Raw genomic sequence first — 23,620 nt, forward strand, 5'->3', positions numbered from 1 at the left:
AATAAAATAAAATAAAATAAAATAAAATAAAATAAAATAAAACAAAATAAAATAAAATAAAATAAAAAAAATTACACTAGGTGTGCCATTAGGGGTCATATGGATTTACGGGCTTCAAGAAATCGGTTTTTTATTGTCTTATTAAATTCTGCAACACTTCTAGAATATTGTCCTAAATTTTCAGGTTGATCCGAGTCACAGTTTTGCAGATACAGTTTTGAGAACTTGTGCGCTCGAAGCTAGCTAGGCTAAATGGGTCGTCTTTAAACACATTTTGCCCGAAACTGTGTTTTTGAAGTCGGTTGACAAGATTTCTCGAGAACTACAATTCTTAAAGAGTTGGACAAAAGATTTTTTTTCGATTACAACAATTAAAAAAAAAATTGCGAAATTTTCAAATTTTTTGTAATAATGTCTGCCAAAAATCCAATTTTCAGTTTTTATTTTCTCTTCGTCTAAGTTCGGAAATGGCGTCGCAATGGCCGAGTTTAAAGTATTTTTTCTTTCAAAAATTTCAGAATTTCTCTGCTATTAATGTATGTATGTTTGTAACAGTAAATTCTAATAAAATATTTAATTTATTATATGAGAAAAAAAGTGTTGAAAAAAGGCCTTTTTTTTTGATCGAGGAAACTCATGTAACCCCTTAAGTTTTTAATTTAATTGAAATTATATAAAAATTGTCGAAATTCTTCAAAAAATTTAGAGAAAAAAATTATAAAAATTGTGTACAAATTTATTGTTATTAAAAGAATTTTTTGAAAAAAATTAAAATAAAGTGTGTGCATTTTTTGGTAGAAATTTTTTAATTTTGTCATTCGATTTTTATTTTAAATTATTTCATAATTTAATTGTATTCAATTTATTTTAATTCAGTTGTAGTTTTTATTATTTTTTATATTCTTTATAGTTTATTTTATCTAATTTATTTTAATTTTATTTATTTAATTTAATTTAATTTTATTTTATTTTTGCCAAACAAAATGATCCAACGACTCCAGTTATTGTAAGGAATCTTTTATATTTTTGAAGGTGCAACCGATGTTAAGGGACAAAGAAGCACTTTACATTTAAGCTCAAGATAAACAGATATTTTTTAAATTTCAATATAAATTGCTGAAAAAAATATATAATTCTGAAATTAAAAAAAAATTAACTTCAAGTTGTTCTGTACGGTTTGTGCTATCGACGTTTCACTGTCTAACTACACAAATATAAATTTTTTAACCAAATCTTATTATATGCTCTTTTAGACTAAATATTTCATTAACATTTTATATAATTAATTTTACTACACATGACATTTTTTCTTTAAATGTTTAAAAACTATGACTAGCAAAGCGACAACATTCAAAATAACATATGTATGTACCTCATACTGACATTTACAAAAATACAGTGCTTCTTATATGTGTATACTATATAGAGATGGAGATGGAACTTATATAATATTTGTACATGGTACTGCCAATACTTATTTACGCCTAAAATACAACAAAAATAAAAGGTTAAACCTTACTTGACCTTATATACAATTAATCAATATACAAATATATACACATACACATTGTTTTTATAAATAGAAACATAACTATGCTGTGGTAGAAAGTTAAAAATTCGATGATAGTAAATACATAAATATGTATTACTTCTAAATATGTCATAATACACTTATTTACTATTCAAATCTATATTATATATAATATATATCGTATAAAATGTATATTTTTTAGGGTAGTTCAAAATAATTGATTATTTTTTTCACTTTATACACTGAGAAATTGGTTAATAGAGACGTTAAAGAGGTTGCTTTTCATATTTCGGGATTTGTCAACCCCAATATTGCAGTTTGGCCATTCATAACTTTATCGTAAAGTTTGACATTTCAGAACGTTTTGACATACAAGTTACGTTTGTTGAGTTGTTTACAGTAACTTACAATATTCGTCTTGGCTAAAAAAAAAAATGGAATTTAATCGCAAGTATTTTCGTGCGATCACTTTTAAAATTTCATAAAGGTCGTCAAAAATCAGTTGTTGTTTCGAAAATTATTGATGCTTTGTGCAAACTGATATTGTAAGATTTGACTGTAATAAAAAATGTGTGCAGTTTGGATCCCACACAATTTGTCGATCGAACAAAAATATACTCGTGTCGATTCGTCGAGAGAAATGATAAAAAAAATATGACAGCGGTGCTCCAACATCCCGACAGGTGAGACATCATGGATTTACGCGTATTAGTACGAAAGTAAACATCAGAGAACAGTATGGGTGTTTCAAAAACAAGCTGAATCCAATTAAAGTTGTTCGTGAACGTAGAACTTCCAAGCAAATGGTTGTCTGGTTTTTGGAAAAAGCGAACATATCGCAACCATACTACTAAAAAAACGCAGAAGCATAAATTGTGAGTGGTACACAGCCATTTGTTTGTCAGTTGCCTTTCAAGAAATCAGAAAAATCAACCGCTGAAGACAGATCGCTCTTCACCGCGACAATGCAAACTCTCACACAACAACTGAAACAACTGCATATTTGAGCAAGTAAAACATGGATTGGACGAGTTATTCAACAATGTTCTTAAGGGGATATTCTCATGTAATCACTTCAAAAAATCTATTTTTTTCTTATATTTTGATAGTAAAACCTATTGAAAACATGCTGTGAAAAATTTAGAACGATATTCATAGTATTTGATAAGTTACAGCTCATAGTAGCCGACGTGTCGTAAGCGACTGTCTACCAGGCGCCATGACAAGTCTGCAGCTGCTACGTTTCTAACCCATTTTTCTCGAATCATCATTTTCTGAAACTGTCATGGTCCTAAAAAAAAGTGTTCAACTGATTGCTTTAAAATTTACATATGTTCTTCAACTCATTTACATATAGTTATCGTCCCTATCAGAATTGTTTATTTTTGAAAATATTTTCATTTTTTTATACGATTTTTAACGAAAACAAAACAAGATTTTCGTGACTTTTTTTGAAGTACGACATTTTTTTTTAATGAAATCGATTATATTTGGTAGGGACGATAGCCACAGAGCTACTGAATAATAATCCATTCTATTTTTTTTATTTCAGACAACATGAACAGCCGCTATCACCATGACTAGTGAACTACTTTTTTTGTTGGGGACTACTTTGGTTTAAAAAGGAAAATATATTAAAAATGTAAAAAACGAAAAAAATTTTTTTTTTGTACATTTCAAAATACAAATAAAAATATATTAAAAAATTGTCGCATAAAAAAAAATGTCCTAAAAAGTGGTAAAATGTATGCGTTCACATGAGAGTACCCCCTTAACTTGGCATCGAACCTTCTTTTCCTTTTTTTATACCGGTACAAATCGAAATAAACTAATAGGTCAACGTTTTTCGACACCTGAAGTGGCGGTTGATGTGTTTAAGAGGCATATTTTTGGATATACCTCAGTCAAAGTGGCAAAAGTGCTTTGAATGCATCTAAATGTAGAATATTTTGAAGAATAAAAATAAAAAATATAAAAAATGTTTATAGAAAATAAAGCGATTTTCGTTGATTAATATTTGTTTTTGTTCTCTAATACCGAAATACTATAAAAGGCGACCCATGCATGAAATTGCTCCGTTTCTTTGTTTTATATATTTTCTTCAATGTTAGAAAATAAAAATTCATAATCTAGTATCTACTATCCAAAAAAAAATCGCAACACTTATATTTGTAGGCAATTAAGTGCGCTACAAAATTAAACTTTACTTATATTAAGCACTTATATAATCATTAGAAGTACAGTACTTACATAATAATAGTATACCACAAAGTCGATAAATTTTGTTAAAAAACCTTTAGGCGCTAATTTTAAGCTAAAATTTAATTTGATCGTTGTTGCCAAGAAATATACGATTTTTTACTTAACTCTACATATATGTATGTATGTAAGTATATATATTTAACTATATACAAATTGCATAAAATCAAATTTAAAACCTGTTGCCTGCATTTTCCGTTTTTAAATTCGTTTCCGCACTTTTTAACGCTGCAAACGCTAATTTCATTTTTACATATACTTGTTGTTGTTCCGGCCGTTCAAATTTGTGCGCAGCCCACAATGTGAAATTGTATGTGCCGTTTCTCATTGCGCTGTGTCACTGCTTGTTGCTGCTGTTGCTGTTGCTGTTGATTTGCATTTGTTGCTTGTTTGTGGAAAGTCTCTTTCAACGCAGTTAAATCGCGCAACTCGATACTCGAACTTTCCGTCCGCGTTGACCTTGTCAGCGTTGCAGCACTTGCTTTTGTTAATGTTGCTGCTGCGGGTACTGCTGTTATTGTGGTTGTGCTTGCTGTTGCAAATTCTTCATCTGTATGCATAGGAATGAACGCTGTTGTTGTAGTTGCTGCTTTCGGTGACTGGTTGTCAACCTCCCACTGGCTACCTCACATAAATGACAATTGACGTTGATATTGTTGTTGCTGTTGTGAAGACTGTTGCAACGGTTGTTGTTGGTGTTGTTGATGTTGGTAGTGCGTTGTGTGATCGCAAAATTCACTGGCCAAAGCAACATCGGAGACATCGGTGAGCGGTCCACCATTTTGACTGCCATTCGCCATAATGGTGATGGTGGTCTCTTGCAAACGACTACGCCACACATACATATTGTATATGTGAATGTGGTTGCGCGTTGGAAATAAAGAAGTGTAGAAAATATTTATTTTTAACATGCATACACGCTTGCAGTGTAGCCTACTTTCAGGCGGTGAAAATATTTAATATTCTGCGCTGGCTTGTAGTGAAGATATGCAAGATACAGAGAATCTCAGCACTCTTCGAATACATTTGTTTTGGACTTGAGTATACACAAACGCACAGTATATAGTGGCGCATCAAATAAAATTAACAGTTTGTTATTGTTTTCTTCGAAAAAATAAACCTCACTTTATGTTTGCTTATGATTCCAAGTTGAGTATTCGTTTTTTATATAAAGCTAAGAAATGTATAAATTCTGAAGAAATAAAACTCGTTAGCGTTAAAATGCAAACAAAAAATAAATTCTTAGGCCTTTCACCCCCAGAAATTTAAAGCAAAAGACAAGCAGCTTATAACCGATATTATTGAGAAATGCCGCTGAAGCGAACACTGCAATGTTTTTTTATGGAAATCAAAAAGGTTATTCTGATTTCTTTGCCATTTTAAGGCGCTGTTAATTTAAAATATTTCGGCTGCCTTAGATCTCATACTTTCAGACTGCTAAGACTACTACTCGGTATAGAAATAAAAACTCAAGCCAGCTTATTGATGGATTCAGTTTAATTTATCGATAAATGTTTTCCAACTTCTAAGGTATTTCTGGCTGCAAAAAGCTATTAATTTCCGATTTTTCTTGAGAGCTTAAATGAAATCGAAAAATTCACGGCAATTCATTGATAAAGAGTTCCAACAATTCAAAATTTCTGGCTGCACAAAGGTAATACTTTCGGATTTCTCTTAAAAAAGTAGCTAAAATCAAAAAAATCTAATCAAAATATTTCAGATCTTCATGGGAACTAATGCGATATTTTATTGGTCTTTCAAACTGTTATTCAATATCTCTCTCTTTCTCTTTATATTCACCACTTTTGATGGATCCAAGGAATTTATCGATAAAGAGTTCCAAGCGTTAGAAATTTATGGCTCCACAAATTTCTTAAGAAATCTAATTAGAAAAATCTCTGATCTTCAACGGAATTTATGTGGTATTTCATTGGTCACACAAAGTCTCACTATCTCTCTCTTTCTCTTTATATTCACCATTTTTGATAGATTTAGGGAGATTTGCAAGATTTCTGACTTCACAAAGTTAATACTTTTCAATTGTAAAATTCTAATAAACAATTTGAGATCTTCATCGCAACAAATGTAGTATTTTATTTGTCACACAAACTCTGACTTTCTCTCTCTTTCTCTTAACCATTTCACCATTTTTGATGGATTCAGTGCAATTTGTCGATAAAGAGTTTCAACTGTACGAGATTTCTGACTTTACAAAGCGAATACTTTTCGGTTTCTCAAGAGTCTAGCTGAAATTGTAAAAATCTAATAAAAAATTTCAGATCTTCATCGCAGCTAATGTGGTTTTTTATTGGACATACAAACTCTTACTCTCGCTATCTATCTCTTTCTTTTTATACTCACCACGATATTGTTAATTTCTACCAAACTCTCATTGTCTCTCTTTCATTTGTATTCCTCACGAGCATGTAAATTTCTTTGAGCTATCGAACTTAACTGCTCAATTCTTCAAATTGTTTGAACTAAAATCAACAAAACTAAATTTCATTTAATTTTCAACAATTCAACAAAAATTGAATTTCAAACAATTTTTCAAAAAACTATTTCCGAAAATATTATTTTTAAATAATTCTTCAAATAAAAATTGGTTTTTGAGTTAACTCTTACAAATATTGAAGCCGATAAACAGTACTTTTTTCTGTGAGATATTTATTTCTACTTTCAAGTGTCTTGCTGAAAAATAGTTAGCCTCCAACAAGCACTCAACTAATCCAATTCTCGCTAGCTAACGGTCATATATAACGAATCTACAGTAAAGAGCGCAGCTAAGAACTGCCTGCATGCTATCACTCAACCAGCTTTAGAATTTAAAGTTTAGATATACATACATATATGTATGTAGTACATGGTTACATATAGTATAGTATAGTATAGTATAGTAAATCACCACTCACCTTCGAACGGTGCTGTGATGATGGCATGTAGAGCGTCGCGTCGATGAATAGTAGCGCTTCGATGCGGTGCTAGTGAGCGATGCGTCCCGATGCATGCAGAGCGTATCGTTGTGTGGGTGTCGTTTTTTGAGGCGCACGCCAGACCCTTGACAAAACAAGTATCTAAAAGAGTGAAATATGCAAAAGAGCGGCGAAGGAATAATACAATAAAAAACGAAACGCAAGTGAAATTAAAAAAAAGGAAGTGAGAAAATTTGCAGCGTGAATATGTGAAAGCGCAAAGCAACAAATAACGCATTCAAGTGTGTAAGCCGTGGCTTTAATGGATATAAGCTGGAAGTGCGCCTAGCTGTAGACTATGAATTTGTGGTTGTAACGTAGTGAGGCATATGAATTTATGTGAATATGTAGTCAGCAGTTTCAGCTAAAACTTTATATGTAGAGAGCGTATCATATACATATTTTTTTATGTAAATATGTACAATAAAATAGTTAAGATCTTATAAATTATAAATTCAGAAAAGATATCTTGTCAAATAAAAAAGCTTTCCATACAAAAGTTGATTTTGAACGATCAGTTTGTGTGGTAGCTATATGCTATAGTAGTTCGATCTGAACAATTTTTTCGGAGATTGTTACATTGGCTTTGGAAATATTTTATACCAAATTTCGTGAAGATGTTTTGTCATATAAAAAAGTTTTCATACAAGCACAAATTATTCCGAATCGATCAATTTGTATGGCAGCTATATGTTATAGTATGCCGATCTAAACAATTCGTTCGGAGATTGTGACATGACGATGAACAATATTCTGTACCAAATTTCGTGAAGATAACTTGTTATATAAAAAAGTTTTCATAAAAGCACAAATTATTTCGAATCGGTCAGTATGTATGGCAGCTATAGGCTACAGTGGTCAGATATCAGCGATTCTCACGAAAAAGCAGGTTTTCGGGGAGAAAAATACGTGTAGAAATTTTCATATTAATAACTCAAACATTTAGAGACTAGTCTCATATATGTATACAGGCGGATGTGACTAAATCGAATTAGCTCCTCACGCTGTTAATTTTTATATGTATGTATATATTTTTGGGGTCTCCGAATTTCCTTCTAGCCATTACAAATTTCCTGACAAACCTGTTCACCATATTCAGGGTCTACGCTGGGTCCTAAGTGCCAACATATTTCGTGGCTGTGCTTGTCTTACTCTCCCTATATTCCTTCTTCTTACCATATAGAAAGGTATAAAACTAGGCTTTCTGAAGTTAATTGTATGAGACAAAGTATTTATTCTTTGGAACCACCTTAATCCATGACTGTGCTTGTCTAACTCTCCGCATATTCTTTCTAATATCAGTTCTTACCATATAGAAAGGTATAGATCTCGGCTTTGGGCAGTTAATTATATGAGACTAAACCCTTCATATGAAGGAACAAGTATTTATTCTTTGCATTATATTCAAATTTTTTACTTTCGAGTCGCATTTGATATTATAACTAACAATTACAGGAGAGCAAAAGCAGCCAAGAAGAGAGCAAGCGTAATATACAGCAAGAACTTCTCTCCCTCCCCCCTGAATTGGTCGTCAGCTTATTTTTAGAACATACGTATATCGAATTATTGCTTGAGTGTAGTTCTTCTTCTTCCTTATTGAGTGAGGTTAGTTTAGAATAAAGAATCAATAGTACTACATGTAATCTTTGATAGTACTTTTGTGGGATTTGCTGGAACAAAGAGATTTGTATTGAATGTATTCCCTACAGAAAACAGATTGTGCCTACACTAACGATAAATAGCGGATTTATTTAGAAGGCAACATAATTGCTGAATGGTATGATGATGACATGTATGTATGTGTGTATGCGCGTGCTTGGGACAGCTACTAAAGGTGCTCTAAACAAAAAGCAAAATGATAAAAATACACACTTGAGACTTGAGCAGCCAATTTTACGTAACGCGGTTTGATTTTCTCGTCGATAATAATGTCTTTCCAATAGCAAAATGCAAGTGTGTGGCTTAATACAGAAGCAAATACGAGCATGCAGAGCTAACAAACTGTATTTGCTATTCACTATGCGGATTTCTAAGTAAATCGATTTTTTTTTGTTTTTGCTTAGTTTTCTATTTTCATACCCTATATAAGTATACATATACATATGTATGTATATCTAGGAAAAATTTATATATTAGATTATGCGTATACTTAAAATCAACCTTCGCTCAATTTATTTTCAATACATTTTTGTTGTTGTTGTTTTTTTATATTGGTTTGCTTATGTGCGTGTGTGCTTCGTTTTAGCGCATATCTTTGATTTATATTAGATTTGCGTTTTTTGCTTTTAAATTCATATGCTTTGCAACGTCCTTACCCCGTTCGGGCAGGAGATGCCTGTATGTCATGCGTCAGCATTGTAGTGAATAAACAAATACCTATTGAAATGTTTGCGGAAGGCGCCGCTAACAAAATACAATGCCACCGGATTGGCGCAGCTGTTGGCAAAGGATAAGCAGAAGCCGACGATGCGTAAAACATGCCAGAAGGAGTTGTAGTCATCCTGTGCGGTCGGCCTACAAATCATGTCGAATAAATAGAAAGAAATTAAAGTAAAAGAATGCTGTTAGTAATATATACAAGAATTGCTGCGGAATCAATATGGTATGTAGATAGTTATGTGGAAAAAAGTTTCCTTTAGGCTAAGGGTTTAGGCTTACTTATGATTTGATATACTGATATTATAGTTTGCTTTAGATTACAGTGGTGGTCGAAAGTTTGGTATTTTTCTTAGTTTACTACCAAAATAGTTGTTTTAATCATTTAATTTAATTTTACATTTGTTCTGTATTTTGCCTATACATCATTCAGAAGAAAGGACAGAAAAGACTTTGTAAGGGGTTAAATGAGCTTACGGGTTTCAAAGATCGATTTTTTATTGCCTTATTAAATTCTATAACACCTCTAGAATATTGTCCTAAATTTTCAAGTTGATCCGAGTAATCGTTTCGGAGATACAACCTTGAGAACTTGTGCGCTCGGGGCTACCTAGGCTAAATGCGTCGTCTTTAAAAGCGGTTTTTTCGGTTGGCAAGATTTCTAGAGAACTGCTCAACCGATCTTCATGAAATTTTGCACAGGTTTTTGGAATACAATTTTTAAATACTTGGGCGACGGATGTTTTTTTCTTCGAGATATATTTTTTTTTAATAAGGTCTCGAATGAATAATTTTTTTTTCAATCACAACTTTGAAAAAAATAATCATTTAAACATCATTAAAGTCTTAATTTTCTACAATTGTTTAAAATAGTTGTTGTTGGATTACATATAAGAATAAGTTTACGAAATTTCAATTCTCAACGCTATCTTTTCGGTTCGTTATAATTTATAATTTTATGAGACTATATGAAATCCATATAATTTCCATTTTTTGTCTGCCAAAAATACTATTTTCAATGTTTCCGTCGTCCAATAGATAGTTGTCGTTCCTTTTTAAAACACAAATATTTTCAAAAATTTCACTTTAATAATTTTAAAGTTTATAATTATTAAATGTCAACGCGAAGGCGATCTTTGTTCTTTAAATTTTCTTATGGCTTAATACTTGAATATTTCCTATTGAAAACTTCGCAAAATCTTCGTAAAATATGTATATTTGAACAATAAAAAATTTGAATAAAATATTTAATTTTTTATATGAAAACAAAGTTATTGAAAATAGGCCGTTTTTTGCTCGAGCAAATTCGTGTAACCCGATAAGAGTCAAGCATCCCGAAAAAAGTCGTTTTCTGTGATAAAATCGAAATTATTATCAATAACTGAAAATATTATCAAAACCTTATTCCAACGATCATTACCTGACCTCATATCTTGGAAACTATTTGCCGGACTAACGTCAAAATTTCCGAGAATAATTTCAAATATATTGATATAAATTGTGGCTTGCAATGCAATCTAAGTTCTAGCTCTAAATGACCTAAATATAATATATGAAATTCGTTGTATCAGCAAAAGAAATCGATTTTTTGATTCACAAATGGATATAACCACTTAAGACAACCTCATGGAACATACCTGTCAGAATCTAACTTGAAGCTTGAAAAGGGTAATTTTTTTTCGCTTTCGGTTTTAGTGACAATATAACAATACTACATGGTAAAATAAACTTATTATGTATGATATTAAATTTTCGAAAAATACTATAGACCGGTTTTATTTAAAAATAAAAATTTAATTATTATTATTTTTTTAATTTTCTCGAAGATTCGACAAATGTATAGAAGCTTAGTTTTAGAGTCTTTTTAATAATTTTTTTTTCGAAGATCCTACTGTGGATAATAGAATTTCGAAAAATACTATAGGCCAGTTTTATTTAAATATAAAAATTTAATTATATTTTTTTGTCGATTATTCGACCAAAATATAAAAGATTAGTTGATTTTTTTAATGAATTTTTTTTTCGGACATCCGACTGTGATATCTGTCATCTTAGCCGGACTGAAGAATGCACCATTGAAATAAGAGTAAAACGTGGATGACGCTCATATGTTTATTGTTTTAGATATTTTTACATAGTATACGCAATTATGAATTTTTACAACAAACTCGATTTCCATATTTGAAAACATAAATTTTGATTTTGGAGTCTAATTTCGAAAAAGGGAAAAATTCTTTTGTATTTATGACTCAAGCGTTTGAAAAAAATTAGTTTCGTCCAATATCCATAGATAACCTTCAAACGTTTTTGTAAAAAAAAAATTAATAAAAATATTTTACAGTTTCTATTTTATTGTTTTCACTATCGAAATGACTGCATTGTTTGTTTTTTTGTCGGCAATATAGCTTGATTTTGGTTTTTTTTTGTTTAAAAACATTTTGTTTTACTTTTTTCTTTATTCATTTTCACATAATATATTCGCAAGTTACGTAAAATTTAATAAATCAGTAAATATATGCTAAAATACTGCCCACTACTGTATACCTGCCCACCCATTTAGGTGTGTAGCACATTTTTCTTTCTCTCATATACTTTATATTGTTCCATAAATTTTATTGTGTTTGCATTTTTTCTGATTTCCTTACTTACCAGTAATAGAACCAAAGCATGAAGATGTGATAGGGCATAAAGCAAATTCCGAATATGACCACAAATGCTAGTACCGTTACGGCTACCTTTCGACGAGCACGCACCTGCAATGACACGCAACGGCTTATGATATAAATCTTAGCCACTTTACAAGGATCATGTGTTTTTATGTATATTTGTATGTTTGTTATGATAAGTTTTGAAAATGTTGCAAGCAATAAAGTAGTTAAGCTGAAGATTGTAAACAAACCAAGAACGTCTGAGCTACAGCTTTTGCAGAATAAAGATTTTACAATATGCTCGATGAGGTAATGACACTATTTTATGATTATATAAGTTTTTATATGACTAGAAATACTTATATTAGAAAGATCTTGAATTATGGTCTCAATTTTTATCACATATCGTCTCCTAAATTGAAAAATAACGTATTATCACTTTTCATAAGTTTACTAGTGAAGAAAAAAGATTATAATAGAAACCACTCATATTGAAACAAACTTTGAATTCTGGTTACAAAATGGTTATACTATATATTGGTTATATTGGACAGTGGAAGCTTAAAAGTTTATGATACCTATTTTATAGCAAAAAAACTCAATTTCGATTTTTTATTTCGCAGTTCAAATCACGATACATAAAATACAATTTTTTATATTTTTTTTGTTAAATTCTATTTAAGATGGTGCCATCAAGTAGGTCCTAATCCTTTCAACTAAGGTTAAACAAAATTTAAATTTCGCCATAAAACTTATTTTGAATCATTATTTTACTTCTTTAAACTCTCACTGACCTTTTATACCAAACATGTGTCTGTCGTTTCAACAAAAATTAGTTCACTTCAACCCTTCTCCTCAGTAGCGCTATTTGAGCATTTTTTCTGTTTGCGCAAAATTAGCTAGCGTCAGTTTTAGAAATGAATATGCATGAATGAATTTCTTATCAATTTGATAAAGGCAATTTTTGACACTTTCTTTTCTTAACAACACACAAATATACAGTTATCGCCTTTTACATAAGCCACACCCTTGTGGTTAGTTAATTAACTCACATTAAATTAGATGCTGAAAGCTCTAAGAAAAACCACATTGACGTATATGGTTGTATTTGTGCGAAAACTTGACCATATTTTCTTATGAATTGACTTCCAATTTCAGGAATTAATTAATCAACAGCGTTGTATATGTAGGAGCACTTCAGTAACAAACCAAATAAGGTTTCCCACAATCAGAAAAAAGGGTGTTATTTAATTAGTCACACTACCAAATGGCGAACGCCTGCATGTTACTAGTTAGCATTACGAGACAAAGCACAGTGTTGCGATTTTGGGTATTAGAGAGGGCAAAATTGATTCGTTTTAGCTTGGTGCTTTTGAATTAATATTATTGTGGCCTTATTTCTGAGTAATATATTAAAAAAAAATTTAGCGGTCATGGCATAAAATTTCATACTTTCATACAAATAATGGCAATTGTTTATGCCAAACACTAAAAACGTTGTGAAATCAGGGTATTTAGCTTCATGACTCTAAGCTATTGCATGGTTCAAATAACACGAAGCTATAGACTTTTTTATTTTAATTTCCATTTGGATTAACGAAAATAATCAAAGGTAATCCAATTAAGTGGAGAAAAATCTAAAACAATTATATTAAATTAGATAGTGACTTACTTGGAAAGGGCATGCATTGTCTATACGACAATCTGGACAGAAGCATGGTAATGAAAATCAAAACGCAATAGAACGAGCTAGAACGAGAACGGAAGTACACAAAATTCCTATTGGCACTTGATAGAAGAGACTGTAGGAACATGAGCGGAACCCTAACTGGTCACTCGCTGGTGGCAGCACACGCCCACAGAATGGGACTGACAGATCGAGAAGACTGCAGAAAATAGTGAGCAAGGTACCAGGAAAACAATGAAGCATCTCTTGTGCACTTGTCCCGCATTGGCAATACTATGCTGTACGTATTTGGGGTCCCCACGGTATGATACATTGAAGGAGGCCACAGAGGTTGTTAAAATTCGCGTCAAGTGCAGGCATCCTAAAGTATGTCTACTCCTCTTGGACTTAGCTACTGAACTCCAACTGGTATCGCAAAGGTACAAAACTGGTGTGTGCATGGCTCATTGTCCTACCAGATTAATTTAACCTATCCTAACCTACTTGGAAAAAGGACAAGTAAATACGAAAATTGTTTAGTTGTTTAGTTTTGGGAGCAAAGTTATTCCATAATTAGACCAGAGAAGATAACTTTTGAAAGCAAAAAGAATCATTGCAAGATAAGACCCGCTAGAAAGGAAAGACAAAAAACAAAAATGAAAGTAAAAATATTGTATCGGCGAACTGATGGCGGGAGTAGGAAAGGATTTCCAGCAAAACTACGAATCCTATGAAAAGAGTTTGCCATTAAAGTTATAAACAATAAGAAGAAAAACGTTAACTTCGGCTGCACCGAAACGATAATAACCTATACAGGTGCATTTTTTATAATATAAAAGAATATAAAAATATGTTTATCTTGATTTTGATCGGTCAGTTGTATGAGAGCTTTATGTTAAAGTAGTCCGATCTTAACGATTTCTTCGAAGATTGCATAATTGTCTTTGGCAACAATGCATGACAAATTTCTTGAAGATATCTGATCACATAGCAAAGTTTTCGATAAAAGGATGATGATCGGAAGGCCAGTTTGTATGGCCGTTATATGTTATTGTGGTCGGATATCGTCGGTTTCGACAAATGAAAAAAGTAGGTGTGCAAGTTTTTTGGCCGATATCTTAAAAACTGAGGGACTAATTTACATATAGGTTCTCTGACTTGTTGTGTATTACAGTCTTCGTGGCAAACTTAATATATGCGAACGTAAAAAAAGAACTCCAACTTTGCGTTAGCATTTTTATCACATAACCTCAAAATTTATTTTTTCGTCGGGTACGCGCTAATCATTTGTTTTTAACTTTCGATTGAACAATCTAATTAACTAGATATTGACAGGTCTTGACCTCATATGCATAGGGAACTAACCCATCTGTCCAGTTATGGGAATTCAGCTGATTTATATTGAAGAAGTTCATTTTCAGTCGCTGCTTCCAGCCTAAAATACTATACTGACTGCATTATATAACTATCATTGTCGCAAAAATGACGCTAAACCAGGCGCATGTCACGAAAAAATAACTGTACTTGATCACCAAACTATGTCGAATAAAATGTTGAATATAATCAGCACCATTATTTTTATTCACCAAACATTACTGTAAAAAATTCGTTTAAAAATTTTAAATATAATGTTTGGTGAGTAAAAATAATAATGTTGATCATATTTCACATTTTATTAAAAATTCGTTAAAAAGTTTTTCATCAAGATACTGCAAAAAATTACTTCTAAATTTTGTCGCTAATTCTTCGCTATACATAACACTGTGCAGCGCACCCTCTCTCTGCCAGCACGCGTATCGGATAACAACTTCTCCGTCTATGATTAATGATGCTACTTGACCGAGTTCTCCAACTACGATTTGTATTTCATGAAACCAGACCCACTTCTGCACTAACACAAATACATACATACATGCATATAATATGTATAGATATTTCTTTCGTCTTAAGTGTGAGCGTGCTGCTGGCGTAAATTGTTTTGCAGTAGCATGACATGATAATTTCCGACTCACCTGTCGCATGGCGCCCTGCATTTCACCCGGCACGCTCGCCGCGTACATCAAATGCCGCGCGATCAACACGTAAAAGGCGCCGATTATACACAATGGAATGGCGTAGTAGACTAAAAAGCGCATTAAGACCATCGTTTTAGCGTACTCAACGCCCCACTTCTGCGGAAAGGGGTAGCAAAGTGCGAATGATTTGTTGCTATTGATTTCCACTTGCTGTTTGCATGAAAAAAAATCACGAATGCAGAGAGAAATAATAGAAAAAATATATGTAAATAAAATTATCTGCTATGCTGGACATTTATTTCTACGAAACATGTTTATATGTGTGTGTACACAAAAGCATATCCGGTAGACCGAAACAGTGAGCTCACCTTCACATTGGTGCCGATGAGCGCGGGCATGGCGCAGAGTATCGCCAACAGCCAAATGGACACGGCAATAGCGATGGTCATGCGTGTGGCACGTTTGCCGCCGCCTGCAATGAAGACAAACAAACAACAAAAATATATATATGGATATATATAGAGATCTCAGTTTATTTACAAAATCACTGTTGAACAAGTATATGCAAGTGGGTGTGTCTGGAGATTGCAATCGAAGGTATAATCTACTTACCGTGTGCATGGAATTTTCTTAATGGGTCCACTATGGCAAAGTACCGGTCTCCGGAGAGTGCAGTTAGTGTGAAAACGGAAACGCCAATCGACACGTCTTTAATAAATTCCGACAATGTACAGAGGAAGCTGCCCCATGGCCACGAGTCCACCGTGTAGACAGTGGATGTTAACGGCACGGTGGTGAGGATGAGCAGCAGATCGGCAATTGCCAGCGATAGTATGTAGCTGCGTTGTAAAAGCAATTAAATGTAATGGAAAACACGGATTATAAATATGGATATTGGAGTGATATTAATATAGAAGCGAATAAAGAATGTAAATTAATGCTATTTTGTGGGGCGCCACTATGACCACGTGATATGTGCATCACTAACAACTTTATCTTTGTGCTTACTACACTATTGATGTATGACATTGTTTACCAATGCAATTTTGATTATGTGTTGCTTTTAATATTTATTAATAAAAAAAAGGATTCAGAAATTGACTGGAAAAAGTATTTCGATGGTAATAAACGGGAAAGAAATGGAAAAGAAATGTGTTAGATGTTCAAAATTATACGAACTGTCCTTTAAAAAAAACTGAAAAAAGGTTCCTAAAGGAAATTCAAAGGAAAAAGATTTATTTTGATAAACGGGTTACCACCTTTCCAAAAGACACATTCAAGTTAGAAAGGTACTAGTTTAGAAGTAGTTTTCGAGACTGGAAATAATAGTATAGAAGGAAACGATTGCTAATAATTAGAAAGATTTTCGAATGATATTAATTATTTTAAGTCATCTGAAAAGTCGGAATTTTTATATTGCATATATTTGGGCTAGTTGGGAGCTTGCTGGGGAACATAATTCTGCGCAGTTTTTGGACAGTAAAATGTTGAATCAATCGTTCGACCAGGCTGGAGCAGCTCATAGTGGATGATTCCTTCCAATCCCTCCAAACACTCAGCATAACCTTTCGAGGCGTCAATCCTGGCTTTGTGACCATTTGCTGAGCTTCACCATGCTTGGACCACGATTTTTTGCACACATTCTTGTCGTATTTAATCCACTATTCGTCTCCTGTTACCATTCGCTTCAAAAATGGTTCGATTTCATTTCGCTTCAGCAAACAATCGCAAATGTTTATTCGGTCCAATAAATTTTTCACAGACAACATCGAGCATTTTTTGTAGCCAGCTTTTTTTAAATGATTTAAAACCATCTGATGATGAATGTTAAGTTCCTTAGCGACGTCAAAGCTGCTTATGTGACGGTCCTGGTCAGTCTTTTCCATAATTTCGTCGACTTTTTCAACGATATGTCGACTGGAGTTATACGACTGCAACGACATCTATTGACAAAATACGAAAATACTTTTTCGAGTACTAATTGTTTCGAAAAATCTCGAACAATATTATAGACTTAAATTCGACTGGAAAGTCGGAAATCACATTATCAGGTACATGAGGATTGGAGTTTGGAGAAAGCATACTGGAGAATATATTTCTGATGTTTTATGAAGTTCATTCGCATGTTACACAAAATCTAGACTAAAAAAAAATATTTTATATGGTATATGGGAGCTGGGGAAATTCGTGGACCGGTTTCAAATATTTTCAGCATTCAAATATAGTGTATATATCCATATTATACGCTCACTTAATTTTGCTAAGGTAACCTATATAATAACTGATATATACCATATAGTTAACTGGAAATTTGAAAAGCCTCATGTTGGGTTTATAAGAGCGAGGCAATTTGCCCCGTATTAACTCGATTTCATCAACTTTAAGTACTTACAAGGACTCACTCTTATTAGAAATATACTCTCTCTTAGTTTCATTGGAAAAAACTCACCACCGATATACGGTTTAAAGCCAACCGAAAGTTCAAAAATCTCAGGCTGAGGGAAGCGTTGATCAAATTTTACACATTTTTTAGCCGATAGAAAAATTTTATCTTGGAATTTCAATAAAAGATCTGACCGATTGATATAAAATGCTTGCAAATATTTTAAGTACAAGAACTTAACTCTTATTAGAAATATGCGCTCTTCGAGTTAAACACATTCACCAATATACGGTATAAAGCCAACCGGAAGTTGAGGTCTATGATATAAGGTGGCTTGAAATTTTTTTCTACGCAACATGGCATACCTGGAAAACGCTTTTTTGCAAAGTTTTCAATATTTTCAAACAAAAAAGAAATATAATAAATGTATAAGATTGAATAAAAAAAAATCCAAATTGTGGCAACTTGCATATGAAAAGCTATAGAGCAGTAAAACTTTGAAAATTTCGCTTCACAGCACTTCCCAGAAGCAGAAAAACATTTGCGCCTTAGCAAAAAATCGAAAAATCAAATCAACCAACCGGCTCCTGCATTCAATCGAATTTTCTAGATTTTCTTTTAAGCTGATTGATTGGTTTCTTTACTAATGGACGACGCTCAGTTGACTGGAAGCGACTGTGAGCTGCACGGCATTACGATTAGTACACGAAATGCAACAACAACAAAAAAATTTCGAAAAACGAAAATAACAAATTCCAGCGTCATTGTTGACACTCATTTGGTCTAAGCCAAAATTTATCTACACGATATCACTCTCAATTACAATGTGGAAGAGACAAATTGTCTGTCATAAATTTTCCAAAGCACAAAAGCACACTACAAAGTAATAAAGCCAAGCGCTGATAGACTTATGTGTATAAATGTACTGGTACTCGTGTTCTTGCTGCTCTGGTAGCTTATCTGCTTAAGTTCTCACCAAGTGTTATAGATTTGTGCTGACATTAATCAAAATTGCGAAAATTTGCTTTGACAGATAAAAAAAAACAAACTTGTTGACCAGACGTTAGGAAGCCAAAAGAAAATAAACTCCAATGATGATGGCTGTAGTCGAAATGAAGAGATGTGCATATGCGACAATGATTGAAACGTTTTTTGCTTTATTTCTAGTCTATTTTGGCACTTGATATTATTATTTTGTGGCAGAACAGTAAATGCTTTGAGGTCATTTGTCTGGACATTATTTATAAAGTTAACTTCGAGTGAGATTTTGAGCGGAAGAGAGAATAGATTGTTTGTTATACATAATGATATAATAATGCATGCCGCCTTTTATATATATGTACATATATTTACAAATATATGTACAAATATGATGTCGTATTAGAGACATATATTTTTAGTTTTTTTTCAGTTCAAAGATGAAATCTCAGGTTCAGCACGATATTAATCTAAAGCACAAGAAGCTTTAGAGTTTTAATTATAGTAGCCTCATCTATGTGTCAGACCGCGTATCCTTCAATTGACCTATTATAACTTTAACCAACTTTTCTCCTCTATCGCGCATCAAAATATAACTTTCTTTGTCTTTATCATTAAACAATTATCCAAGTAGTTGACAAGTATCAGAAATTGTTGCTTTTGTTGCAAAAGTTGAACACCTCACTCGCGTCGAAGTTGAAGTTAGTTACTATTTACTTAACCCAACTTCACCACCTCCCCCAGCCACTTTAATAACATGTCTATCTATAGCGTCTTTTTCTTACTGCTTATATATATGGATTATATATGTAATTGAATTTCGTTGAAGGACAGTTGTGATTACTTTTAAAAGTTTTCGCATTCATTCGCTGACAATGTACACATAAGTAGGTATTGATTTATATGTTTAAGCATGCTTACATGTAAGTATGTGTTAATCCCTTAGGTTGTCAGTCTCAACCACAAAATTAATCACAGTTCTGCATTCTTTTATAACTAATTTTAGCTTTTCCGCAGAAGTTGACTTACAGTGTTGTGCAAAGTTATCAAAAATACTGAAAAAAAGTCTGATCCGGAGTTGAGAAATCGTTAGGAAAAATAGTGGTTCTATAAAGCAGTAAGAAGTCGTATTTATTTTGGGAAGACACTTAAAAATCATCGAGGCAAAGTCGGTGTTTGCTATCAGAAGACTGGCTACGTAGTTTACTATAACATTTATTTGTATATACAGACCAATCGGCTTTGGAATCAATAAATTCTCTTGGGGTTTCGACAAAAGTCACGAAGGAATGCCTTGATCTCTTAGTGTAACTAATAACATATTTCAGCATAAACCTGCAACGGGTTTCAGGACATAATGATATTCTGGGGAACTGCAGATGAATTAGCCAGAGCGGCACCACTCTACAATTAGACTACCAAAGTGGATTATATACCTCTGGCTATTTGTAGATATTTAATAGACAAACTTGTTATAAATAGAGCTGAACCTCGGTGGAACCAATCTCTAACTTGCTCAACAAGCAGGAAAATGTGGTACGAATGGAATATGGGCCGCAAAAGACGAATAATAAAATTCAAAAGGGATGACATAATTGTCTTTGTCCTTGTCTAATAGGTAGGGAGACAAGCCGACTAGGAACACCATATAATGAGTATCTATAATGAGCTCTTAGAAGGTGAGAAGCAGAGTAGACTATAGAACATCTTCTATGTGAATACAAAGCGTTTTATAAGAAAAGAATCGCAACTATCGGTGTCTCGACGATATTTTTAAAGGTTGTACAGATAAAGCTTTTCGTACTGATGATCAGAAGCACGGGTAGTTGAAAGAGGAGACAATAAGCATAAATAAGAGTATTTTAGTCCCGATAGTTTCACAATGAACCCCCTAAAGGCCTAAGTACATCATCAGATACCCACTCTGCCTATCTACCCACCTAATCTTGGTGTATTCGAGATATTCGAGGCCTGAGTTTCAATTTGAAGTGTTGTAAGTAGTTCTTAGATCATCCAGTGGAATGGTGGTTATATCTAACACTATTAGATGGTTAGAAAATAATTGAGGTTTTGCATTGCGACCTATGGTCTATTGTGCCCTCGTCTATATCACATATGGTCACATAAGCTCAACACTCTGGGCGCAATGGAGGTAATGTGATCCATGTCCACGTAAATAGATCCTAGGTATCTAGAATAAAGTGCTCTGCTGCTTCATGTTCCGTATTGAACAAGTGTTTCTTGAGCGTACAGTATCCAGTATAGAATCGACAAGGAGACGGAATTTGTCTCGGGTGCGGTTGATCGCAATAGCAACTTGACGTGGCGCATTCCTGTTACCTACTGCCAGTGCCGTTTTCTCTCCATTTTCTTCTCCGTGCCGAGCAACTCCTTGATGGTGTGGGAACCTATCGTAATGCATGGCCTTAGCCCCTTTAGCCTAAAACCCGATCAGAGCGGGGTGGTAAGATTGCCGGCTACCCTTTTATGCCCCGGCACCCAAATCAAGTGTACCCGGTTGCAAACTGATAGGCGATTCAGCCTTCTATACCCTCCTCCACTAATAGCGATTTGGCTTCATAAGCTGAGATCGTTTTTAGTGTCGCTTGATAATCGCTGAGTATAGCCGATACGCTGGTTGCGATAGTTGCGTTGGAGATTAGTTTCTGCACAATAACTTATAGCAAAGACTTCGGCTTGAAAGATGCTCAGAAAACATTCCATTAGTATGGATAATTTGGTATGCGGACCCGCAATGCCTGCTCCAATGTCTTAGTGTATTTTCGAACATAGAATAACTACGTTTTACTTCTTTGGGAAGTCGTTACGCCGTCTCTTCGAAGAACTGTCAAATCGGCTACATTAGGAAATTATATGAAGAATTTGTAGAAGACCATTTTAAGTCAACTTATTTTATATTTTTTAGACAGAAAAAAATAGTGTCTTATAAAAATAAGTAGGCATTAGAGAATATTGAAGTTTAGGTGTTCTTACAGATATGTTCACCACTGTGGCTGTCCCTCCGGCTAACGACTGCAATGCTGTTCGCTATTCATAAGAATAATATAAATTAATGAATGATATTATCAAGGGTATGAAAAGGCTGTAGGTAAGCGGATTAGCGCGAAAAATGCATTGCAGTTCTATTCAAAAATAATTATATTTTTGGATACAGGTAAAAACTGCATAGTAAATACAAATACATTTACAGAATTTCATATGAATAATATGTATACAAAATAAATTTAATTTAACTTGAGCAATAAGAATTCGGAGCTAAAATGATATTTGAATACAAAAATATGTAAATACATATTGCGTGTGTATGAGTATACCGGCACCTAAAATACAAAATAACGTATCACCAAAAAATTCTAAATTAAGTTTTTTTTCTTGCTTACGATTCGCTAAATCATATTACATATATGATTTTTCACAAACTTTTCAGCTTCCGCAGCCCAATATATCCAATATATTGGGTAGTCGAAAAAGTCATTTCGTATTTTGTCAATAGATGTCGTTGCAGTCGTATATCTCCAGTGCTACCAATCACATTGTGTCATACCATATAGTGTTGGATAGATGAGATTTTAAGCTTCATTTAAGCAAATTAAATTCGGGGTTGAGTTGAAAAAACGTTGTAACTGTTCAAAAATGAGTGTAAATAATGAAGAAATTCGCTATAATTCGAAATTTTTGTATATAAAAGAGAAGAATGTGACGCAACCAAAAATTAAATTTGTGAAGTTTACGGCTGTTCGTGTAGCATAACAATGCTTCGCTCGCTTCCGTTCTGGAAATTTCGATTTACACTGATGGAATAAGGTCTCCAGCGGAAAAAATATTAAAAGTGGTCGACCAAAATGGCACATATTACATTTTTTATTTATTATTAAAAAATTTAAAAAAACTAAGTTGAAGTTTGATTAGTAATACGAAAAGACTTTTTCGACAGCAAATTATTTAAATCTGAAAAGCATTTCAGTCAATTAAGATTAATTTTTGTGAAAATAATTTGTTTAATAATTTTTGCCAAAAAGATGTCACAAAAACAAAAACAATAAATTTATTTCAATTTTCCATTCCAACTTAACGCTTTAAATCTTATGCAGATTTGACTGTGGCTTGTAAGACAAAAGATTAATGCATACAATAAATGCATTATTTGCCAACTGTCATCTCTTGCCGCTTCGAGGTATTGATAATCAACTTGCAAGAAGTAAATACCCAGTGCAATATTTGTGTTCAATGGTCGTAATGATGCAACGCATACAAATACATGCATATGGGAGCAGGTAAATACCGGACAGATAATCAAATTGTAATCAAAATGAATTCGAATAAAGCGATTGAGTATACAAGCAACTCGATTATGCCACAATTCTCAAGCAATGCTAATGCGAGTCTGTCTATAGGTACATATTTGTATACTTGTGCATAGGAAATAATTTGACTTTACATACTAAAATTTTATATGTACATATGATCAGGGGCGGATCCAGAGTAGAATTTTGGGGGGGGTGGGAGTTGGAAACTATATAATTCTCATAGTCCTTTTCTTGGCGGAGTGTCACTTATGATGAAAATAATGTATAACTTTTAACTTTAGAAGGGAACTCTCCGCACAACTCTGGAAGTCAGAAGTTCAGTTGGAAGATGAGTATCTCCTAAGGCAGGAAAATATAACTTCCGAAGTAAAAAATTTAGGATTTGAGTTGGACGCACTTAGCAAATAAATTCTTAGCCGCATGTATCGAATGTGTTGATGTTTCAATGCCAGTAACAGCTTTTC

The 23,620-nt window shown here is 33.1% G+C and overlaps 1 protein-coding gene across 1 annotated transcript in view; it reads right to left on the bottom strand.

Moving 5' to 3' along the window:
* Positions 1–262: 262 nt before the first annotated feature.
* Positions 263–23,620, bottom strand: part of LOC126756764 (neuropeptide CCHamide-1 receptor) — a 120,462-nt gene continuing 97,104 nt past the window's right edge. Inside the window, exons 4-10 of the mRNA XM_050470059.1 lie at positions 16,080–16,306; positions 15,836–15,939; positions 15,465–15,677; positions 11,788–11,891; positions 9,139–9,276; positions 6,703–6,864; positions 263–4,618 (exon numbers count right to left, since the gene is read on the bottom strand). Of these exons, the coding sequence (XP_050326016.1) occupies positions 4,417–4,618; positions 6,703–6,864; positions 9,139–9,276; positions 11,788–11,891; positions 15,465–15,677; positions 15,836–15,939; positions 16,080–16,306 (1,150 nt within the window). The 3' untranslated portion in view covers positions 263–4,416. The remainder of the gene's footprint in view (positions 4,619–6,702; positions 6,865–9,138; positions 9,277–11,787; positions 11,892–15,464; positions 15,678–15,835; positions 15,940–16,079; positions 16,307–23,620) is intronic.

The sequence above is a fragment of the Bactrocera neohumeralis genome, chromosome 4 (genome assembly GCF_024586455.1).
Source record: "Bactrocera neohumeralis isolate Rockhampton chromosome 4, APGP_CSIRO_Bneo_wtdbg2-racon-allhic-juicebox.fasta_v2, whole genome shotgun sequence".
Taxonomy (NCBI): Eukaryota; Metazoa; Arthropoda; class Insecta; order Diptera; family Tephritidae; genus Bactrocera; species Bactrocera neohumeralis.